Consider the following 20,484-nt stretch of genomic DNA (forward strand, 5'->3'; position numbering starts at 1 on the left):
GGACACAGCATCCTCCACAGTCATACATTTCAAGCCTGATTATGATTATGAGCACAAGATGGGTAGATGCATGCATGGGAAGGCACATTTAAATGCAGCACAGACAGGAAGAAAGAAAGCATTAACATAATGATGTTTTAAATTGAATTTTCTGCATGGCGTTTAAATAAAATGTACAGTAAACACATAATATGTATTCAGTCAATACTTGCTGGTCGTTTTTCATAAGAAACTGCACATTGACCGGGGCTCAGACCTGTCCTGGTAAGAGGTTTCCTCTTTGATGGTGTGGTGCAGGGTGACACTGAGCACATATTAATCAATTCAGCCAGTTCCCTGCAGCTGGGCTAAAACAGGCACACTCATTATCTTTCATTTCAAAAGGATGGGGTCGGATGGAGGAGAGACACGGTGTCCTCCATGAATTATTCCTATTGATCAAGTCGCTCCCTCAGCAAAGAGAGCGAGAGAGAGAGAGAGAGAGAGAGCATCCCTTCTAAAATATTCCCACAAATAATTGCCTTGAGTTATTGCCTTTAAGGTATGTACATGTACTGTATGTGTTCTCTTGAAGGTTTTGGTAATGCAGTGAGGATCTCAGTCATTATCGGCGGGATGAAAAATGATGAATAAAATGAAGATTAATTACTGCATGTAATCAGGTAAGATGAGTTTACTTGTCATGTTTAGTGCTACTCAGCCTGATAAAACAAAAAACAAACCAACAGTTGCATACAGTGATGTCCTCTGTGACTCTGGAGGAGCTATTTCCTGAGGATGTCACAGTGATGTCATCAGGGTCATGTCGGCCCGGGCCTGTAGACAGCAAATTCACAACAGAACGCCTGCATTAGAAATTAGAGGTATGGAGTTTAAAAGATGAAGATGTTTGCCAACCAGGGGAAGCCTCCAAAAAATAAAAAAAAAGGAAATAAATAAAAAAAATAAGAAAAGAAAGAGAGAAAAAAAAAGATGATATTTGTTGCATTGTGGGAAATGTAGGAGCCAGGATTTTTGGAGCTTGTCCCCTACTCAGTCACTTGCTTCAATTTTGACCTTATTTATTTAATCTGTCTCTAACAAGTCCCCAACTTTATTGCAGTGCAATACTAAATTGCTAGAATAAACCTTTAACACTGCTAAATGTAACTTTATACATTATATGTTTATACATGTCGTGTTTTCTGTTTTATTAGTATTACATGATGTATACTCTTTGTAGTATTCAACTGTGTCTTTAAAGCGGCTACAATGAAAATGTTTATATTAACAATGGATCACACATCTACTTGTATGTGAAGGGACTCGCTTACAGAGGATTATCAACCACCTCTGTTGCCGTTCCTCTCAGCTCCACTGAGCTTTACATTGACTTTTAGCTCGTTGTTGTGGTTTTGTGGCCTGCAGCTTAAACTGTTTTGGTTCACTCTCACCACTCTCATCAGCATTGTTTTCGTCTGCAGCAGGCAGACTGTACGGTACGTGCCCAGCACAAACAGCGGACAGAAACTAGCTGGTGAACCTAGTGGGGCATTAAGTAGCTAAAGAGTCAAATTTCCCTGGTTGGTGGAGACCAAAAAGAGAGCTGAATGAAGAGTGTTTATTGGTCCTATATACTTCAGGTGGACAGAAATACAACTCCAAATGAACAATAATGTTGCTCTGTATCTCCTCGATATATTAATAAGTAGCTGTTTGCTAACAAGTTAGCCATATCAGTCAGAGGGTGATAATATTTATGTGTTGTGTTCACAGCTTTTTTCCACTCCACCAAAGTGACCAAAAAAACCCCCCAAAAAACGTTAATGCAATTTATACAGTTTTTACTGACCATGAATTTTCATAATGTTAAATATCCTGTTTTAATGTACTTTATTTTTCTCTTCCCAGGAGTGAAGAGTGTTTAATTTGATGTCTGAAGGATCCTTTAGCCTCATCACTGAACAATGGGGGAGCCTGGATTACAAATTTGTACTTTGAAACCTTTATAATGAATCATGGACGAAAACAGTTCATTTCAGACCCCTGACTACAATGACAGCACATCCCCTTGGGCACCGATGCCCTCAGCTCCCAGCAGACACCTGGGTACCCTTCCCAACCCCCAGACACGCTTCAAAGACATGACAGGGATATTTTTCATGGTGACCCTGAATGTTCTGGCACTTCTGGCCAACACTGCCGTTCTGGTTGCTGTCATAAAGGCCCCTCATCTCAGGAAATTTGCCTTTGTTTGTCACCTGTGTGCGGTGGACCTGCTATGCGCCATCTTGCTCATGCCTCTTGGGATTGTGTCTAGCTCTCCTTACTTTGCTGGTGTGGTCTTCACTGTGCTGGAGTGTCAGGTCTACATATTCCTCAATGTAATCCTCATAGCTGCCTCTATCTTCACCATCACAGCCATCAGTGTGGAGCGTTACTACTACATTGTCCACCCTATGCGCTATGAGGTGAAGATGACGCTGAAGCTGACCGCAGCTGTCATGGTGATGGTGTGGGTGGCCTCTGCTGTGCTGGGGTTGTCCACTGTGTTTGGGTGGCCGTCCTACAGCAGCCTGAGCACCATCAGTGCTGCACACTGCTCGCTGAATTGGGGCCACAGTGATCACAGGCGGGTCTTCTCTGTGCTCTTTAGTGTCACCTGTTTCTGCCTGCCTGCTGTTGTGATTTTTGCTGTCTACTGTAATGTGTACAAGGTGGCCCGTGTGGCTGCCCGCCAGCACGGACCTCTGCCCTCATGGACAAACAGTCAACTGAAGCATCGCTCTGACTCAATAAACAGCCAGACTACCATCATCACAACCCGCAACGCCCCACGCAGGGTCATGCGTGATCGGCCTTTTGGTGGTGGTAAAGCTGCTCTCACTCTGGTGGTTATTGTTGGCCAGTTTCTGATCTGCTGGCTGCCTTACTTTGCATTCCAACTCCATCTGACACTAGATGCAACACACAAGATCCCAGATGACCTGGAGGAGGCAGTCACCTGGCTGGCATATTCCTCCTTTGCTATTAACCCATTTTTTTATGGGCTTCTTAACCGGCAGATCAGGCAGGAGCTTTGCAAGCTGAGGCGCTGCTACTCCGCCCGGCCAGTGGAGCTAGCCATCTCTAGCCATGAGGGTTCAGGCCACGAGAACTTCCTGCAGTTCCTCCACAGGACCAGCTGCACATTAGAGACACGAGCAAGCTTCGCCACATCCAGTCCTAGAAGCACTCTGGATCAGACTGGACAGACTGGCTTCAGGATACCGGGACAGATCCCAGAAGAATTTAGTTAGATATATACCTCACTGTTGTGCCACAGGATTTATAATCTAAAGAACTATTACAGAAAAAACTGAGACGTGGCAGCAAGAAACAGAGTATTTTCCTTTTATCTAAAGATTGCACTTAACATAGCTTTTTAAATTGTGGTTACTGTTTTTGTGGTCAAGCTAGCAGTTATACAGTTACTAATCTAATACGGAACACTTTATTTTTACCAGCTACTAAAGAAAACTTACTGTTTATCTGCAATCAGTAGATCTATTTTATTAAAGCTTATCACATTATACTTGAAGATTGAATCATGACAATATATCCAGTTAACAGATCTGAATATTATCTCAAAAACAAGGGATTTACAGTCTAGCGATCTTTATTCTTACAGTATCCATAAATTCAGGAAACTACTTGTTTTTATATAAAGTACAAATACAGCAGCAATATTCTTTTTACAAGTAAATATTAAACAATTCAGTGTTTGTTTCATTTTGTATTTATGTTGCAGGAGTTTCTGTAAATTTTATTTATTGTACTCAAAGAAAAGACATATTACTTTTTGTTCAGGAATTTGTTGTCTCTTATCCCTTTAAATGTACAAATAAACACTGTTTACTTTAATCATTTATGTTAATCATAGTAGGTAATCATTGAATCCTATTTTACATCACCAGCAAACAATACAATATGTACAGAGAATTCAAAAAATATATATGACTGCCCAGTCAATCATGTAAATGTTTTTTTTTTCTTTATTAATTTTGTATTTTCAGGCAGCAGAGGATAATTTACTAATCTCTGTTTAGTGATAATCATTTATTTTAAAGGGTCAGCCTCTAAAAATGAAGGGGCAACAGGGTGATCAGACTGTCCTGTAACCATGAGATCAACAGCCAGCCTCCCTATTAAAAGTCAATCACGTGTCTAGTCAAAGTTTTCTTGAGCTCATTCACTGTAAGCTGCTTTGGATCGGTGTGGAAATTCCCCGTCACTCCTCTTAACACTAAAAAAGCACTTAAATGATATGCACCAGCAACATGGTACCTGTCTGTGCATCCTTTTTTTGTATATGTTGGACATTTTGTCCCCATGAAGACAAGCTGTGATTTTCTGGGTCCTGACCTCCATGTCATCTGTGTGTCCATTTGTGAAAAGCCTGTGATTAAGACTGACCCCAGTTAACGCATGATTATATAAGGAGAAAATGCCATTTCATAACAGCTGAAGTGATTGTCTCATAATACCCTCTTAATACACTGGCAGATTAACCACAAATAATTTATATTTCCATGCATTTATCTATGAATATTAAGTTAATCATTCATATTCTACTATTCTACTACTTCTATTCTTTACCTAAAACAGTTTGATGATATACTATTGTTGTTTGTGTGATGAGTATTTTTAGGGAATGTGCAGCTCTTCCTGACAGATTAGATTTAAGGAATAACATCGGGTAGACACGCTGATTACTGGTGACAAATGAAAAGAGCATGCTGAGCTAAATTTACACAAAACCCGTAAGCACCATCCAGAGATATAAATCAGTAAACAGATAAACAGATTAGATGGAGAAATGTGTTAAAAATAACCCTTGCTTTGCTGTCTAGTAGCACTGATGCTGCTTGTCACTGGGATGTCAGTGATGACAGGAATAACAATGGGACGAGTGACAACTGTATAAGACTTTATACTGACAGGCAGGAGAAAAGGCATCCTACAAACACAAACACCTACAAACTGACATCCAAAAACATGACGGAAAGTAATTTATTGACATCCAGATACGTTAAAAGCAAGATAACACTGTGCCATTTTAATAGGGCCGCAGAGTATCAGTGTAACTTTGATAACAGTATAGCTAGTATTGTCAAAGCCAACATGATCAAAAACAGCCAAGAACAAGCAGGGATGCAAACACACAGTGTGCAAAATGATATGGCACTTGAATTGAAGTTTGTTCTGCACATTTAGATAATGTACACATTCAATTACACCCAGAGACACATACATGTCATCATCGTCATCACCACAGACTAACAGAGAGGATATTTTTATTTGGATGTTGAAAAAAGAAACATAATATTGGGGTCATTTTTTCAGTGCTGCTCCTCTCATACAGGTGAACAGTTGTAGCAATACTCTTATTGTCCGCTTCAGTCCACTCTTGCTAGCTGTCATTTGAAAATTATCAGTAATATTTTGATTGACTATTTTTTACTGATTAGTTACAAACTCATGTTGTGAACCCAAACAATTGCTCAACAACCCGTTTCAAACATTTCACATACTGGATGTAATAAAATGATAAAAGGTAAAAAAGGAGAGAGAAGGTTGATACAAATACACTTCAAAGAGCAGACTGCCTGTTTCATCAGCCTGCTTCCAGAGCGTGTGATTCAGTTTAATGAATATTTGAGCCTGAGCAGTCTTCTCAATTTGCTAATTAAAGTTGACCTCCCACCTCAGACGCCGCTTTTATTAAATCAAGACAGTCACAACAACTGTCCAACTCTTTTGCAAAGCCTATTCATTGTAGATCAAACACGAGCCCACTCTCTATAGAAAATGAGAATTCATGACTTGAGCTGTGTTGAGGGTTGGTTTGTTATTCAGCTGTACTTAATGGTAACTCTCCTAAAAAGACCTTCTCCTGCGGCCTCTACGTTGCGCTGTCTGTTTACTTTAAACTTGATGAGCTTCTCTGCTGCTGCACAGACAGTGATAATGAGAGAACCACTCCTGTTGAGTCAAAGGGAGAAGGTGTGATTGATGGCGCTGTCTGACAGAATGAACCACATTATTTCCCTCAAACAGTAACAGCATGAGTTTCCTCAGAACTGCGTGTACACATATAACGTGACAGCTTTCCAACTATCCTCACAGAGTTCACACAGCACAACCTCATGTCCAGTGCACTCAGGTCCCACAAACTAATCAAGATCATTCATGCTAATTTTATGTCCATGGGATGCTTTAATAAAGTGATATGGAAACGGAAATGCAGCTGATCCATTTTGTGATGATGGAATTTAGTGCTTTGAGGGGGATTTTTGTACAGAGAATCAGTTGATAAAAAATAAATGTATGCCCCCCATTTTGTTCTGTTGTATATGGGAGCCAGAGAGATTGGTGATTGCGTTGTTAACCAGACATGACTCTGACCTATTGTACTGAAAACAGCTGGACTGACAGGTGCCGAGCAGGAACACTGTCTGACATCCCTCATGCCCCACATAAGCTGCTACGGGTGGGAACAGAGGGGATGAACTGTGGATGGAGTTAAGTCAAACACTGGTTAAAAAAAAAAAACATGTTTCCACTGCATGATATGAAATTTAATTAACGTGGCTGTGTGCTGTGTGTCTGTGGTCGGAGGCAGCTGCTTGCACCTCTTTGAGCCTGCAAAATGAAGTGATGCCTGCATGCACCAACTTACACATACACAAAAAAAAATTGACAAAACTGTTATAATCATATACAGTATGTTGTAAAATGTGCAGTTTGAACACCAACATTGCATGTGTATTTTATAAATATGGCCCTGCAGAGTCTTTATTATTTTAAAATTATGCATTATCATGTAGAGGTCATGAGAGGTCATTTTGGTTGTTTCACATGAAAGATTCTCTGTCTGAGCTGTTTTTTCTGTGCTTTTTTTAGTTTTAAGTGGGTGGGCCTCCCTTTGAAAAAGCAGATTTGATACACCTCAGTCAGGATTAAACAATATTTGACATTCCTGACGCAGTTCAGATTAAGCAGATTAGCTGAGATTTTGATTGTTAAACTAAATTAAAAAAAAACAAACTAAATGATACCTGAGGATGTTTATATCCAAAATTTGATTGTTGCTTATTTAGGTTAGGATAAATATGAAGAAAAAAAATCCTGTTTTCTGAGGCTTTAACACCACATACAAAATATATAAAAGTTATTTTTAATCTTTATATAAGAGCCAGAATTCCACAAGACAAAATACACAAACTTTTTCATACACAAAGTGTTGATTGAACAAACATGACCCTAATACTTTGTCTTCTGTCTTTTCAAATGTCTGCAGCTGTAAAATGATTTTACAAAGCTGAGACTGTGAGGCTGCAATCTATTAAGAATTTCACAAAATAACACCACTCGTTACAGAAAATTCTGGGGGTAAAAAAAATTAAATGCCCTAGAAATGATCTTGTAGCACCCCCCTCGTGTGACTTCTTGGGGTAATCACTAAGGCGCAGTTAGCTGGGACAAGTGTCTCTCTCTTCCCCCTTTCCACACACGCTCACTCCCTCCGCTGACTCCACCTGTGCAGCCACGGACACAAACAAACCCCATCTGCCGGGGTGAGCAGTCCATTAGCATACCCTCGTCTCCTGCACCGACACAGGAAACTCTCTGTCATCAATACATTGTGTACTCTCTCTGTCTTCATCCAGCAGACAGAACTGATCATTACCATGGAGATTGACTTATTTGGATAGAAAGAATTAACATTTCATTTTGGATTGGATTCATAGCTCTTAAAATCAGTTGAATTGTATTCGCTCCACTGACCACACAAACAATTTAAGAACAAAATGTTCTATCGATTTATTGTATGGGATATTTGAGCTTTGCAGATGGCTTGTATGGAAGCATGAGGCTTGGACGTCTCTGAATAAATTACTTTCTTATATTTGCCCTATTTTATCAGATTATCACACTGCCAGCTGCTGCACTGGGTCATCTTTTGGTGAAGATTATGATGAGAGCAGTGTGAGATGGCCTTGTGATGAAGGTCTGGTGAGTAGCTGAGAAGATTTTGATAAGGTCTCACACTGTGGATTCATAACTGATCTATAAATAGCAGAGAGAATATCAGGTTAATGGGTCCAAAGGTTGACAGAGGTGAAAGGGTTTTCCTTAAAAGCATGTTGCGAAACGTGTTTTAAACCAAACAGAGCACAGAGACCTGAGAACGCACTTCACAACATCCGGGCCTAGAGGAAGATATTGTGATAACATGCAGTATATCTCCTCTTACTTTCACATTGTGATTGATGCTGTTGCTGTACCGGAAAGCCACGACCGAGGTAGTAATGCATCCTCAAACCTGAACAATTAACTGCTTTCCCTAAGGGACAGTATGAAAATCATGGAGGCAAGAGGAGGGGAGTCAGTAAACATTTTTTCTCATCCCAGGGTTAGATTTTTTTTTATTGTATTGTATTCTATTCTATTATTTACACCCAAAAGATGGATTTTGTGTGTACCACAGTTCATAAAGGTGTGTTTATATATAAATACATAGATACTTATATATCTATGTATTTATACATGTAATAACTCCTACTTTCACTTTATTCTGCACCTTAATAGAAATCTGTTAAAGTTAAATTTGTCAAAAATGTATGTAAATGTATCATATAAGAGTACATATGACTATGGCATCTTAAATTCTTTGTGTATTTTTAGTTATTAATGGCAAAGTGATTTATACAAATTCAATAGTGTCCTATTATTTTGAGATATGGGGAGGATCCAAAAGAGGAGGGTCTAAAATAAATTACAAGAAAATGGTATACAGTGTTTTAGAGTGATTAGAGTTGCATTTGAGAATCATTACATCTGATTCTTAGGGAAATAAATCTTTCTTGCATATTAACATTAATATATCATGCACATGTTATTACACTGGTGAAGATCAATGATTTTAAGAAGCGACTTGATTTCCTTTACAGGCCAGAGGGAGGCAGTATTGTCTTGCAACTCAACACCTTTTCTGACACAGACAAGTTAGGTCTCATTTAAGTCAAACAAGACTTGGAAATGAATGAAGTCTCAGAATCAGCAAGGCAAGAATAACCTGTTTCACTAAATATTCCAGTTGGAGCCTGTTTCACTCTATCTTTTCTCTCATGTTTGCAGATTTGTCTCATGTTGTCTGTCTATGTGTCTGTGGGACTGCATTCCCACTAGGTTGTATCAGTGTGTACAGAATCATCTCCATGCTCACAGTATTTATAACCACCCCCCCCCATCCTTCCTGTCCTCCCACAGCACAGGAAAATGATCTTCACTTGAAAGACCATCTGCAAATACCATCCAGGGCACCGTAACATGCCCAATATAACCACACTGCACACAGCCAGCTGACGGAAAACCACTCTGCTCTTTTTGTTTTCTTCACATGTTTGGACTGACACCATGATGAAAGGGGAAGATTCAGAGGAAGTAGAGATTGACTTGGGGGACTCCAGCGACCCTGAAGAATTGGATAATGGCGAGGAACCGCAGACGCTGTGGAGGGCCCCCCCTTCTCTGGAAGAAGAGGAAGACATTCATACTTCTATACTAGTGGAAATCAGCGATACCAAGCCTCTTATAAATGTCCGAGACCCCCGCGGTATCAATGACTGCCTCAAGGTAGTGCATTCTTGTGCAGTAGCTCAATTGAACCTTGTTTTATGGACCATTCGATTTAAAAATAAAAATAAAAACGGATTTAAAAAACCACTCTAAATCTTTGTTACGTAGAAGCAAGAAGCTGCCTGGCTTATTGCACTGCCCCTCCAGTGGGTATAATTTACTGTATATGCTGAAAGTGAATGAATCCCAACAGGAGCATGACGTCGGGGTTCCCCTCCGTAGCATCAGCGCCACTTTTCTCTTTGTGTCTCCAGGTGACGTTTGAGGATGTAATTGCTGAGCCAGTATCAGTGCGCAGTGGGGACAGAGTGTGGATCTGGAGCAACGCCCTGTTTGAGGTGTCCAGGGTTTGGATCTACAGAATAGTCACAGCTATTCTGGCCATTCCCCTGTCCATCATCTCCGGTCTCCTCTTTGCCATCCTCAGCTGCATCCACATCTGGTAGGTTTAGATCCTGCTGCCATCCTGCACATATTAACATTCTCAACTACTCTTAGTGCTAACTAACCACGCAGAGGTTTTGGGTTTAACTTGGCCTGGTTTTCGAAGTATCCATCTCTGAAACCTTAGCATCCATCCCAATAAAATGGGGGTGAATGGAATTTTATTTATGGCCTATGGAGCCTTGAAGCCTTCAATATTAAATAATGAATTAGGTAAAGATTATGAAATACAGTATCTAATAAATGACCCAATGACTAACAAATGACTATTTAAAACAAATGAATTAATTTACTGGATTATTCAAACTCAATTCATCATTATGAAAATGAAACTCATTATGAAATGTCACTCCTTTTTTTCATTATAGAAATTTTTATTACTATTTCTATTTTATTACTCAGCATTAAATTAAAAGTAAAGACCCCGTGTTATTTAATATTGAATGAATATTAATATTGAAAAAAGATGAACATTGATGCTGTCCAGTTGCATTGTAGAAAATCCAGGATCAAGTGTTTTTGGAGAGTAATCCATCCTGGGGACTAAAGGTCAGGATATCTCAGGACTCTTCTGCACAGATTTTTATGATTATTCTATCAGACTGTCTCGTACGAGTTCCCTAACTACACGAAAGCGCAATAATAAATCGCTGGATAACTACTTTAACTGGAGTTAAAGCTAATGGAGGAATTGTAGGAAACACAGAGGGACACATCAGGAGTAGTAAAAAAAAAAAGCCTTTTGATTTAAGAAGAATGATTTGAAAAGCTGGTAAAATAATACTCTCTGAAAATTCTGATTCTATTCTATTAAGAGGTATGTTGAAATGAAAGTATGTCAAATGGGTGCGTATTTTGTACCGTGGATAAAGAGTTACTGTGAAATGGCTGCAAAGGACCTAGTGGGAATAATGGACACATATGGTGAACAAACAGTGGCTCATATCCTCATTTGGACCAAAGTTAAGAAATAGTAAAGTAACAAAAGTATAAAATCCCTCAGGTTTGGGTTAAGTAAAACATGTCTCCTTGTTACCTGTTGACACTGTGTCAGAAGACAGATTTCTAAAAACTTAAATTAAACTGAAACCAGCTGCATGGCTCACACTGTGACTGTATGCAACTGGGGCGAGTTTCTTTGTAATTCTTGTGTTTCTTTCTCTTGAAGGATTTTAGGTCCCTGTATCCAGTGTATCCTTATGGGCATGCGCTGGCTACAGAGCCTATGGAGCATTGTGCTGGGCGTCATTGTGCATCCCTTCCTCACGAGTGCTGGGAGATGCTGTGGAGGCTTCAGCATTCACCTGGCCAAAGAATGAGACTCACACATGAGAAGCACATCCGGACGGGGAGCGTTCGTTGTGTGCACAAGTGCGCTGGTGTTGTGACGGACTGAGCCCGAGTGGGCATTGATATTTGATTCTTTGATACTTAATTCAAAATAAAGGGTTTATTAAAACATGTTTCCAGACGTGAAGACAGCTTTGCTCAAAGTCCAACAGTATCTGCTGGTTCTCTTTAATGATTCCACAAGGCTTTTGAAATTTTCAAATAATCATTTGGTGTGGATCTGACACAGTGACAAAACAAGATGATGTATTTCCAAATCTGATCCTTTGAGCATGAAATTGCTTTGGTGAGACGGAAAAGAGGATCAGAGTTCTTACCATCTGAGATCAGTGTGATTAAGGAACTGGGTGTCTCAAAAATTCTGTTACTGTGATTGATTTGAAGAAAACAAGAATGATGAAAGTGACCCTTTTTGTGAAGCATACCCTATATACTTCTACCAATATATTGGTGGGTTTACGATGATTTTTAGAATTTGAAGTAATTTCATTAGAATTTGTTATGCAAAGTGAATGTTGTACAATCTTTATGTCATAATGTTTGGGTTTGGTTTTTACAATTCCTGACATTTTTAAACTGCAGTTTAGAATTTAATCTCAAAAAGCAAAAATGTACAACTACTAGGATCTAATTTAATTATAGAAGTTACTGATTTCAAAGCTATGAATATTTAGTTCAGTAGAAAAGAACAAAAGGTTACATTAGATGTATTTTCCAGAGAGGAAGTGGAAATAAAAGCTAAATTAAATAAGGGGCCAGTTGGAGGCAGATGGTTTAATAATAGAGCGTCCTACATACATGTATATACTGTATATGAATTAGTATATGTGCTATAACAGGGAGGATATGAGGGGTCAGCAGGATAAGGGCATATCCTGATTTGCAGGTTTTGCAATATAATTACCCTCATATATTTATTCATGCAATAGTTTTGTAAGCTTGAAAACAGACATTCTTGCAAAGCTGTGTATTTAGTAACTTGGGTTTTATATTGGTTTAATTGGGCAACACTTGAGTATTGCTTTTTCTGTAATTAATAAAACATCCTACACAATCTTACCATGGATCATCTACTTATTAACAGCAAAACTTTCACAAAAATGAAGAATTATGTAGATTTATATGTGTGATGCCATTCTACATATGCAACAAGAAGATTTACATGTCTCAGATGGGACACTGACTAAGTTTTGGGCATTATGGGTCCTTTATTAGGGCAGTGTGAAATGAAACATGAGCCTGCTTCCCTCTTTATGAAGTGCTTAAGTTACAGTGTGGGTTGTCACATTTGCACAAAGGAATGGACAAGACTATTGTGTGTGTGTGTGTGTGTGTGTGTGTGTGTGTGTGTGTGTGTGTGTGTGTGTGTGTGTGTGTGTGTGTGTGTGTTTGTGTGTGTGTGTGTCCCTACACTTGGCGTGGTATGTCAGCAGTGCCTTCTGTATTTTTGACAGTTGGAGGCAGTCGTCACTGGCAGCTGCTTGATAGCATTCCAGGATTGGAATAACACTGAGTGGCGTTTCACTTTATACGCTGCCACTGCCGGCCCTTTGTGGCTCTGACTTCAGCCGACACACGCGGTCCCTCGTCGTTGCTTCCCTTGCTTCATTATCTCAGCTTCGGCCTCGGCCTGCTCCGTCGGTCGGAGAGCGGGATCATGGCTGACAGCAACCACATCCAGGAGCAGATGATCAGGAGGGGAAGTCACACCAGGGAGGTTGACCTGATCAACAGGGACCCCAAGCAAGTCAACGAGCATGTGGTCAAGGTGCCAAATGATCAATTTTTACATTTTTTTTAAATCACAGAAATGAATGAATGGAAACATGTTAGACATCAGGATGAGTTTGTGGTAGTTTGAGGTTGACGGTGTGTGTATGTCCATAAAGATGGTTCCTAAAATACCCTTGATAACTCTCCGTATTTGTGAAGGGACAGGGTGGAGCAGAAATTCTTTACCTTTAATGAGTATTGATTTTTGAAGTGAAATCTTCAACAATTACTTATTTTGTCAATAGCTCAAGCAGTGGTCCCAAATAATTCTGACACAACAAATGACTGTCGCTGCTGCCATGTACAACAAGTGGTGCAACTATTAAGCCTTTACTTAAATTTCAACACAAAGTTTTGCTTTAAGAAAAGATGAAGAGACAGGTGTTTTTTCTTTATTATGCTTTGGTTTACAGATCTACACAGTATTTCATGGGTGAAATATACTTTTGTAAACCAATCTTGGTAGTGATTTTAAGCTCTCTGGTAGTCAACGGGGATGCTTAAGGGTCAGTTTTCAGTCAAAGTGTAAGCTATAATTCAACCCCTTAAAGGGTCAATTCAACTAAATCACAGAACAACACATTTCCCTTATCGACACAGGTTTGGTTTTTTTATCTGCAGAGGGTTTAAATCTCTGCTGCTGACACTTTTACAGAAGACTTAGATGGGATTTGTTAAAGACACTCAAAGCACTAAAAAAATTACATTAATCAACCCCAGTATTTACGTCTGTTTCCAGAAACAATGTCTTGTATTCAGGAGTCCTCACTATGAGCAGTTTTCATCATGATGATCTGTGTATGTGCCCTGTACTGCACGGCTAGATCCTGCCAGGAGAAAGTGGGAAAAAAAACTGACACTTTAAGTCTAAATAACCCAACGCGGTAAACAAATGAACTGTCTCTGTGTGCTTCAGGTGAACTTTGAAGATGTGATCGCAGAGCCTGCTGGCACACACAGTCTGGATGGGGTGTGGAAAGCCAGCTACACCACCTTCACAGTGTCGAAATACTGTTGTTATCGCTGCCTGACGGCCGTCTTGGGCATCCCTCTGTCACTGCTCTGGGGCCTCCTGTTTGCTTGTCTGTCATTCTGCCACATCTGGGCTGTTGCGCCCTGCATTAAGAGCTGTCTAATTGAATCCCAGTGTCTGAGTCGATTCCAAGCGCTGGTCATACACACGTTCATTGGCCCGCTCTCTGAGGCAATGGGGAAGATATACAGTGGCATGAGAGTGGTTTTACGCAAGGAGCCATAAATGCTATATTCAAGCATGAAGACCAATTTCTGGACATCTGAAACAAAAGATCCAAGCTAAATAGTTGTCATTGTTTGAATCTTAAAATTGTCTCAACATGAATGTCAGTCTTTTTATAAGATGATAGTAATTTCTCCCACATGCCGTGACAGACAGGGTGTTAGTTAATGTCTGTTTCCCTCCTTCATCCTAAAACTGCTCTCTGTGGATGTTGCTGTGAACCACAATGTTTTCTTTGACATCTTGCCAGGTTTCATAAAGTTAAAGAAAATTTAAAAACACACATAATAAGCTCGGAATGCACGTTATATGATCCTTACAATGAAAATCTCCATATGTTGAGCATAAACATATTCCATATTGCCTCGAATCCTAAAGCCAAGCAGACCAAGCAGAAAAATAAGACTATTATATTATGTATACTATGTTGGAATAATAATTGTGGCCACAAGAGGGAACTATTATTCTAATTTGATTCCCAACTAGGTTCAATGTGCCTAAAATCTAAAGTCCATGTACACTAATCACCCAGAACCTAGAAAAAGAAGAGATGGAGTAGTAGATGAAGATGTGTAGATACACATAAAGAGCAGTAGAAAATATTTGCAATGTGAATTTCATGTCAATCATGGGACAAACACTGTTTGATCTGTGGTAAAAAAAAGTCTGTAGAACATACTGAAACCAGTCTCCTTGGTGTAAAATGCAGTCCTAAGGATTTTGCTTTGCGGGTGAATTTTTGATGTGTTGTTACAATGGAGATATTTGCATTAAGTCAAACCTCCAGGGTGGACATTATCTCAATAACCTTAATGTTATTCATGCATATGAACATTTTGATTGAACAACTCACATGATAGAATAATATGAATGTAAAATGCTTGTGCACAAAGTGATACTGCTTTAAAATGTAATATGAATAAGTGCTCATTTGCACAGAGCTGCAACATCCTAAAATGCTGATGCGTTTTGCTTTGCTTTCAATATGAATGTAATTATTGTGATAATTACTTGTCTTTAAGTCAAGACAACAGCTGTTGGAGCAAGACTTTAAGATTAAAGACTAAAAGACAGAAGTATACGAACAAATTTGAAAATGCTGATGGTTGTTTATATAGAAAAGCAGATGATAAATCTTGAAATTCTAAAACCTACAATATAGGAGAAATACTGTATTTTCAGGACTCCGGTGCCAAGGGAGTCCCAAAGGAAAGTTATGTTTTGGGAAAACCAAGACCAAGAAGTCTCACTTTACGTCATAAATGTTTACATGTTCTGCTCTCTTTTATCACAGGTTACAGGGTTTTTTTCTGGAAAGGAGGTTTACATTGTCTATTCAACTCTGTTTAAAACCCCTGAAAATCAACACGTTGCATTGGCCACTGCAGAGCCGCTGCAGATAATTAAATGCCTGAAACTGGGAATTGCATGATTGCCAGATTACTTGACTAAAGGAAGCTTGCACGGCTTTCAGCTGGCTTTTCAGTGTCCTGGCCCCCCTGTGCTGGACGTGTGTGTGAGGCTCCGCTGGCTGCTGGTGTTCTTGATGACGTAAGTGGAGGAGTTGCTCTTGTGCCTGCCCTGTCGATCACAGCTGCAGGAGGAGTCCGTCAGGTGCTGTCTACAGCAGCAGAAGAAGCACTGCATCAGGTCGTGGAACAGGTGACCGGCAAAGAACATGTAGATCCAGGGGTTGCAACAGCTGTTGAGACTGGCCAACAACATGGCGATGATGAAGGCCATGTCTAGGGAGAGAAATAGAGAAGAACATAGGCCTCATATCAATACCTGCATTCTAACTTTGGGGAGAAAAAAAGCATCTTAAAGGAGTCTGGCGATATTTTACAGTTTTCTTATTGTCATGAATCCCATGAAAATGCATGCTGGGATAGGCTCAAACCCCCTAGAATAGAATACGCAGTTTAGAAAAGGAGTGGAGGGCAGCATCTCTAAGAAGCCACTAAAGCAGCACCTTTTTCTCCATTCCAGTAAGATGTACACCTGGTGGGCTAAAGTCCAAACTCAATGCTTTTGTGTGTGTTGTATTTGGTCTCTCAAACTGCACTTTTAAGTGTTCTCAGCTTTTGCTAGCAGCGTGGCTCATGTCGGTCTCTCGGTTAGTCCGCCACTTTGGTTCAGACTGATATAAATCAACAAATATTGGATGGTTTACCATGAAATTTTGTTGAGACATTTGTGGTTGCCAGATGACCTATTCTATTTGCTTTGCTGATCTCCTGACATTTCCTCTAGAAACCCCATTAAGATGACACTCAACAACTGTTGGATGGATTGCCGTATAGGGACTGTATAGACATTCATGGTCCCAGAGGATTAGCTGTAATGACTTTCATACCCTAACTTTTAACACCTCCCGCAGGTCAAGACTTCAGCTTGTCCAATACTTTGGTTGTTCACGAAATACCTGCGGAAATATTCTGATCAGCCTCTGCTGTACATGGTGTTTAGTGCTAATTAGCACACGTTGGTATGCTAAAAAGCTAAGCCACTTGCATGGCTGTAGAGTTTTGTTAAGAAGGTATTCATTCTCATTATAACTGTTTTGAAAGGAATAAGAGATGCTTACAAGTGGCTACAACCCACATGGTCAGTTGTGTTAATAATCCAAATTTCTTCTCTTTAAATTCAAGATAAGATGTCAAACCCCACAGAAGTGTACATCGGGTGGCAGATTGTGTCGCACTAAAACCAGTCCTGGACAGGGTTGAACTTTTCATGTTTTTTCATTTCATTTTATATGAATCAGTCCCGGTTCAAGGCATCTGCACTTATGTTGCACATTAGATAATGAGAAATATATGAGGTGACATGCTGAAGCATTTCAGACAACCCCAGGAACATTTAGGGTTATAAAAAAAAATATGCAAGGTTGATGGATGCCACACAAATAAGATTTTAAGTTGTTTGACACAAATGTGATAAATGGCTTCAATTAGAAGAGGCTCTCCTGAGTGGAAAAATATACATTGTTTCTCATTAATTCAGTTGATTAAATTTCCAATTGTCGGAGCCTCAGGGCGCACTGAAGAAGCACACCATTTGAAAAGTGGAAATTGGAAGACTTCCAAGGTTTTTTTCAGATCCATAACGGGGTGAGAGAGATTTAGTGTGCGTTGTCTTCTTCCCTCCTCAAGTCAAAATGCTGACCTGTTCTGTGCATGGTGTTCTGACTCCCTACAGTCTTTCACTTGATTGTGGGAGGTGTGATGTGTGCAGTGTCAACCAAATGGCCTATCAAAGTGATGAGACTCGTTCAACAGATAAGTCAAACACCCTGTCCAGAGCTCTGGGGTTATTTGGAACGGTGAACAATGTGATGATATGACTGAAATTCAGGGCCAAGAGAGTGTTCAGTGTTTTCACACTTTGACTGAACTGCCCTGAGCAACAGGAAGCTCACTCACACAGAGTCTTAACCTGAGTGGCCTTACAGCGAAGAGAATGCAATAAGTCAATAAAGATGAGCAGAGAGTCAGTGAAATCACAATTATTTTTACTTTCACACTGAGGTTTGACCAATGCTTTCTTTTTGACATGTCTGAATCCATAAAAAGCTGATTTATAACCAATCTACCAATCTACCTTTCCACCTTTTGTGAAACTGCTCCAAATCCTACAAATATGTTGAGATATTTCAAAATTATTACACCTGTCCTCCTCCCCCTCTTCTTCTTATACCCATGCCTATGTGCAAGCCATATATTTGTTGCTTCTTGCTAGGTTCCCTTATTTGCTTTTATAATTCTCTTTAGTCAGATAATGCCATTTAAAATTTGATGGAGCCTATCTCCTGTGCTACTCTTGTCCCCCTTAAGGCAAACTCAAACGATATGAGGGGTATATCTGAACTAACTATGCAGTTAAATTAAATTATATAAATCACCACTGGGAACAGAGAGATAAACTCTTTGATCTTCTGGTACATTTACTCTCCCTGTGGCTCAGAGGACTTACTCTGAACTGATAACCACTGTAAATTACACTCCTATTCATCTGTGTTCACTCTGGGGAAGTCTTAAGTTAAACACCATTGCGTTGTCTGGGGAAGTAAAGTGGATTACTTGTGCATTCCCAGGCATATTGTACGGTGGAGGAATGACCTTTATAAGTAACAGACACCTTGTGCTGAAATATTGTTACAGAAAAACGGATTTTGCTTTACATCAGAGGGGTTATGGGCAATAAATTCACCACAATAAATCTTGGACAAAGATTTGCACCATTCATTATGACTCTGAGCACTTGACACACTATAAAAGAGGGGTAATACCTTCATTAATCAATAAATATTCTCATTAATCGAGAATGCTTTTAACGAGGTACATCACTGCTTTTGGGGAATGCACAAGAACTTCATATCAGGATTTTTAAAAATCAAACTGCACCTGCTGTGCACCGGTAGAGAAAAAAACAAACAAACACAAAAACAAACACTGTGGGTGCCTGTACCTTCTCTTGGTGCAGCAGGATCCCATGCAGACCACATCTGGACAAAGAAGAAGGGAGTCCAGCAAACCATGTAGGCAAGGACCACTACAAATGTCATTTTCACTGTGCGGATCTTTGCTTTTGAAATGAGCCTCACGCTGCTCACACGAGAGAGCAGATGAGCGCCGTTGGGGGCCCTTGGATTGAGAGCCGGGAGTTGCTCCCTTCTGGTTTTTAAGTTGAAATTCCTCCATATCTTAAAACATATCAAGCCGTAGCAGATGCAGAGAATTGCCACCGGGAAAATGTAAATGCTGAGACTCATCCACGTGATGTATGCCTTGGCACCCCAGGGCTGTACAAAGTCCCCCCAGCAGTCGTAGACTCCGTCGCCGACCTCCCTCAGAGAAAAGATGCATGCCTGAGGAGTGCTGAACACCAGGCTAAGCATCCACGAGGCGATCACGCAGGAGCGGTCCTTTCTCCTGTGCGCCGAGCGGAGTGGCTGGCAGATCGCTAGGCACCTGTCGACGGACATCAGGACGAGCATGTAGGTAGATGCGAACATGCCCACGACCTGGAGGTATTTGACCAGCCTGCACAGCAAATCCGGCCCGTAGAAGCGGAAGGTGATGTCCCAAATGAGTTGCGGTAAGACCTGAAAGACCGCAACGACGAGGTCGGCGATGCTCAGGTGTTTCATGAAGTAGTACATCCGAGACTGGCTGTGCTTGCTGGTGCGGATGGCCAACAGCACGCAGAGGTTACCGACCAGAGCGAGCAGCAGCACCAGGACCAGCACGGCGACTTCCACTTTGGCCACCTCTTCATTTCGTTTCAGAGGATTGAAAGTGGTGTTCCCTGAACTGATTTCATTTCCACGACTTGAGTTGCTCCGTGAAACATTCTGCGCCCAGCTCCACGGCTCGCGTGAAAGGTCTTCCATTGTGTGTGAACGCGCCACTTTGGCGCAGCCAGCGCTCACATCACAAATTTACTTTGGGGACCACTGTTCAGCGCATGGTCGTATTTGTCCTGGGCAATCTTTCTGCCAGATCACACCCGCTCAAGTTTTGTGTGCTGGTGTTGTGGAAGTATCTCAAATGTCTGCAGAATCCAAAATCCGGCGCTCTCGTCTGTAGGGAAACAAAATGTCATCACTTCTTATTTTGTTCACTGGAGACCCATCTGAAGCCTTTGAACTATTAAAACTTTATAAAGAAATTGTACGGCCACATCGCCATATCAAGGGAGTTTGTCCAAGCGTAGCTTACCTAGAAAGCGAATCTCTGCACAGTTATTTTGGGACCTCGCAGCACCGCAGTCCTCATCACTGCGTTGAGTTTGTTGTCTGCTTTGCTGGAGCTCCGCATCCTACCAATTCCAGTAACCCCCCCCCCCCCCATCTTATTTTCCTCTGAAGGAAATTGCCTGGGTTGAGGATGAGCAGATTCCACGCTGTTTTTTTTTTTTTTCTTTCTCTTTCTGACTTTAGTTTTTGACCTTGAGGAACGCTTTGCACTTTGTAAAATCAGCTGTCCCCTAAA

The 20,484-nt window shown here is 40.5% G+C and overlaps 4 protein-coding genes across 4 annotated transcripts; 3 read left to right on the forward strand and 1 right to left on the reverse strand.

Moving 5' to 3' along the window:
• The first annotated feature begins 1,997 nt into the window (after positions 1-1,997).
• Positions 1,998-3,278, forward strand: si:ch211-213o11.11 (probable G-protein coupled receptor). The gene has a single exon (XM_040116133.1). The coding sequence runs from the start codon at positions 1,998-2,000 to the stop codon at positions 3,276-3,278; it is 1,281 nt and encodes a 426-aa protein (XP_039972067.1).
• A 6,103-nt stretch (positions 3,279-9,381) lies between these two features.
• zgc:172270 (uncharacterized protein LOC100136849 homolog) lies at positions 9,382-12,419 on the forward strand. Its single transcript, XM_040115913.1, has 3 exons — positions 9,382-9,660; positions 9,918-10,105; positions 11,276-12,419. The coding sequence occupies exons 1-3, from the start codon at positions 9,442-9,444 to the stop codon at positions 11,424-11,426; spliced, it is 558 nt and encodes a 185-aa protein (XP_039971847.1). The 5' UTR covers positions 9,382-9,441; the 3' UTR covers positions 11,427-12,419.
• Positions 12,420-12,968: 549 nt separating this feature from the next.
• LOC120783430 (caveolin-3-like) lies at positions 12,969-14,646 on the forward strand. The gene is made up of 2 exons (XM_040116437.1): positions 12,969-13,225; positions 14,147-14,646. Exons 1-2 carry the CDS (start codon positions 13,115-13,117, stop codon positions 14,486-14,488), a joined length of 453 nt encoding a protein of 150 aa, XP_039972371.1. The 5' UTR covers positions 12,969-13,114; the 3' UTR covers positions 14,489-14,646.
• Positions 14,647-15,121: 475 nt separating this feature from the next.
• On the reverse strand, positions 15,122-20,284 carry oxtrl (oxytocin receptor like). Its single transcript, XM_040116436.1, is given in 4 exon segments — positions 15,122-15,987; positions 15,989-16,233; positions 18,959-20,073; positions 20,212-20,284. Coding segments are annotated over 3 exon segments (1,221 nt in total). The 5' UTR covers positions 19,884-20,073; positions 20,212-20,284; the 3' UTR covers positions 15,122-15,936.
• Between the last annotated feature and the right edge of the window lie 200 nt (positions 20,285-20,484).

This window comes from Xiphias gladius, chromosome 21 (genome assembly GCF_016859285.1).
Source record: "Xiphias gladius isolate SHS-SW01 ecotype Sanya breed wild chromosome 21, ASM1685928v1, whole genome shotgun sequence".
NCBI lineage: Eukaryota > Metazoa > Chordata > Actinopteri > Istiophoriformes > Xiphiidae > Xiphias > Xiphias gladius.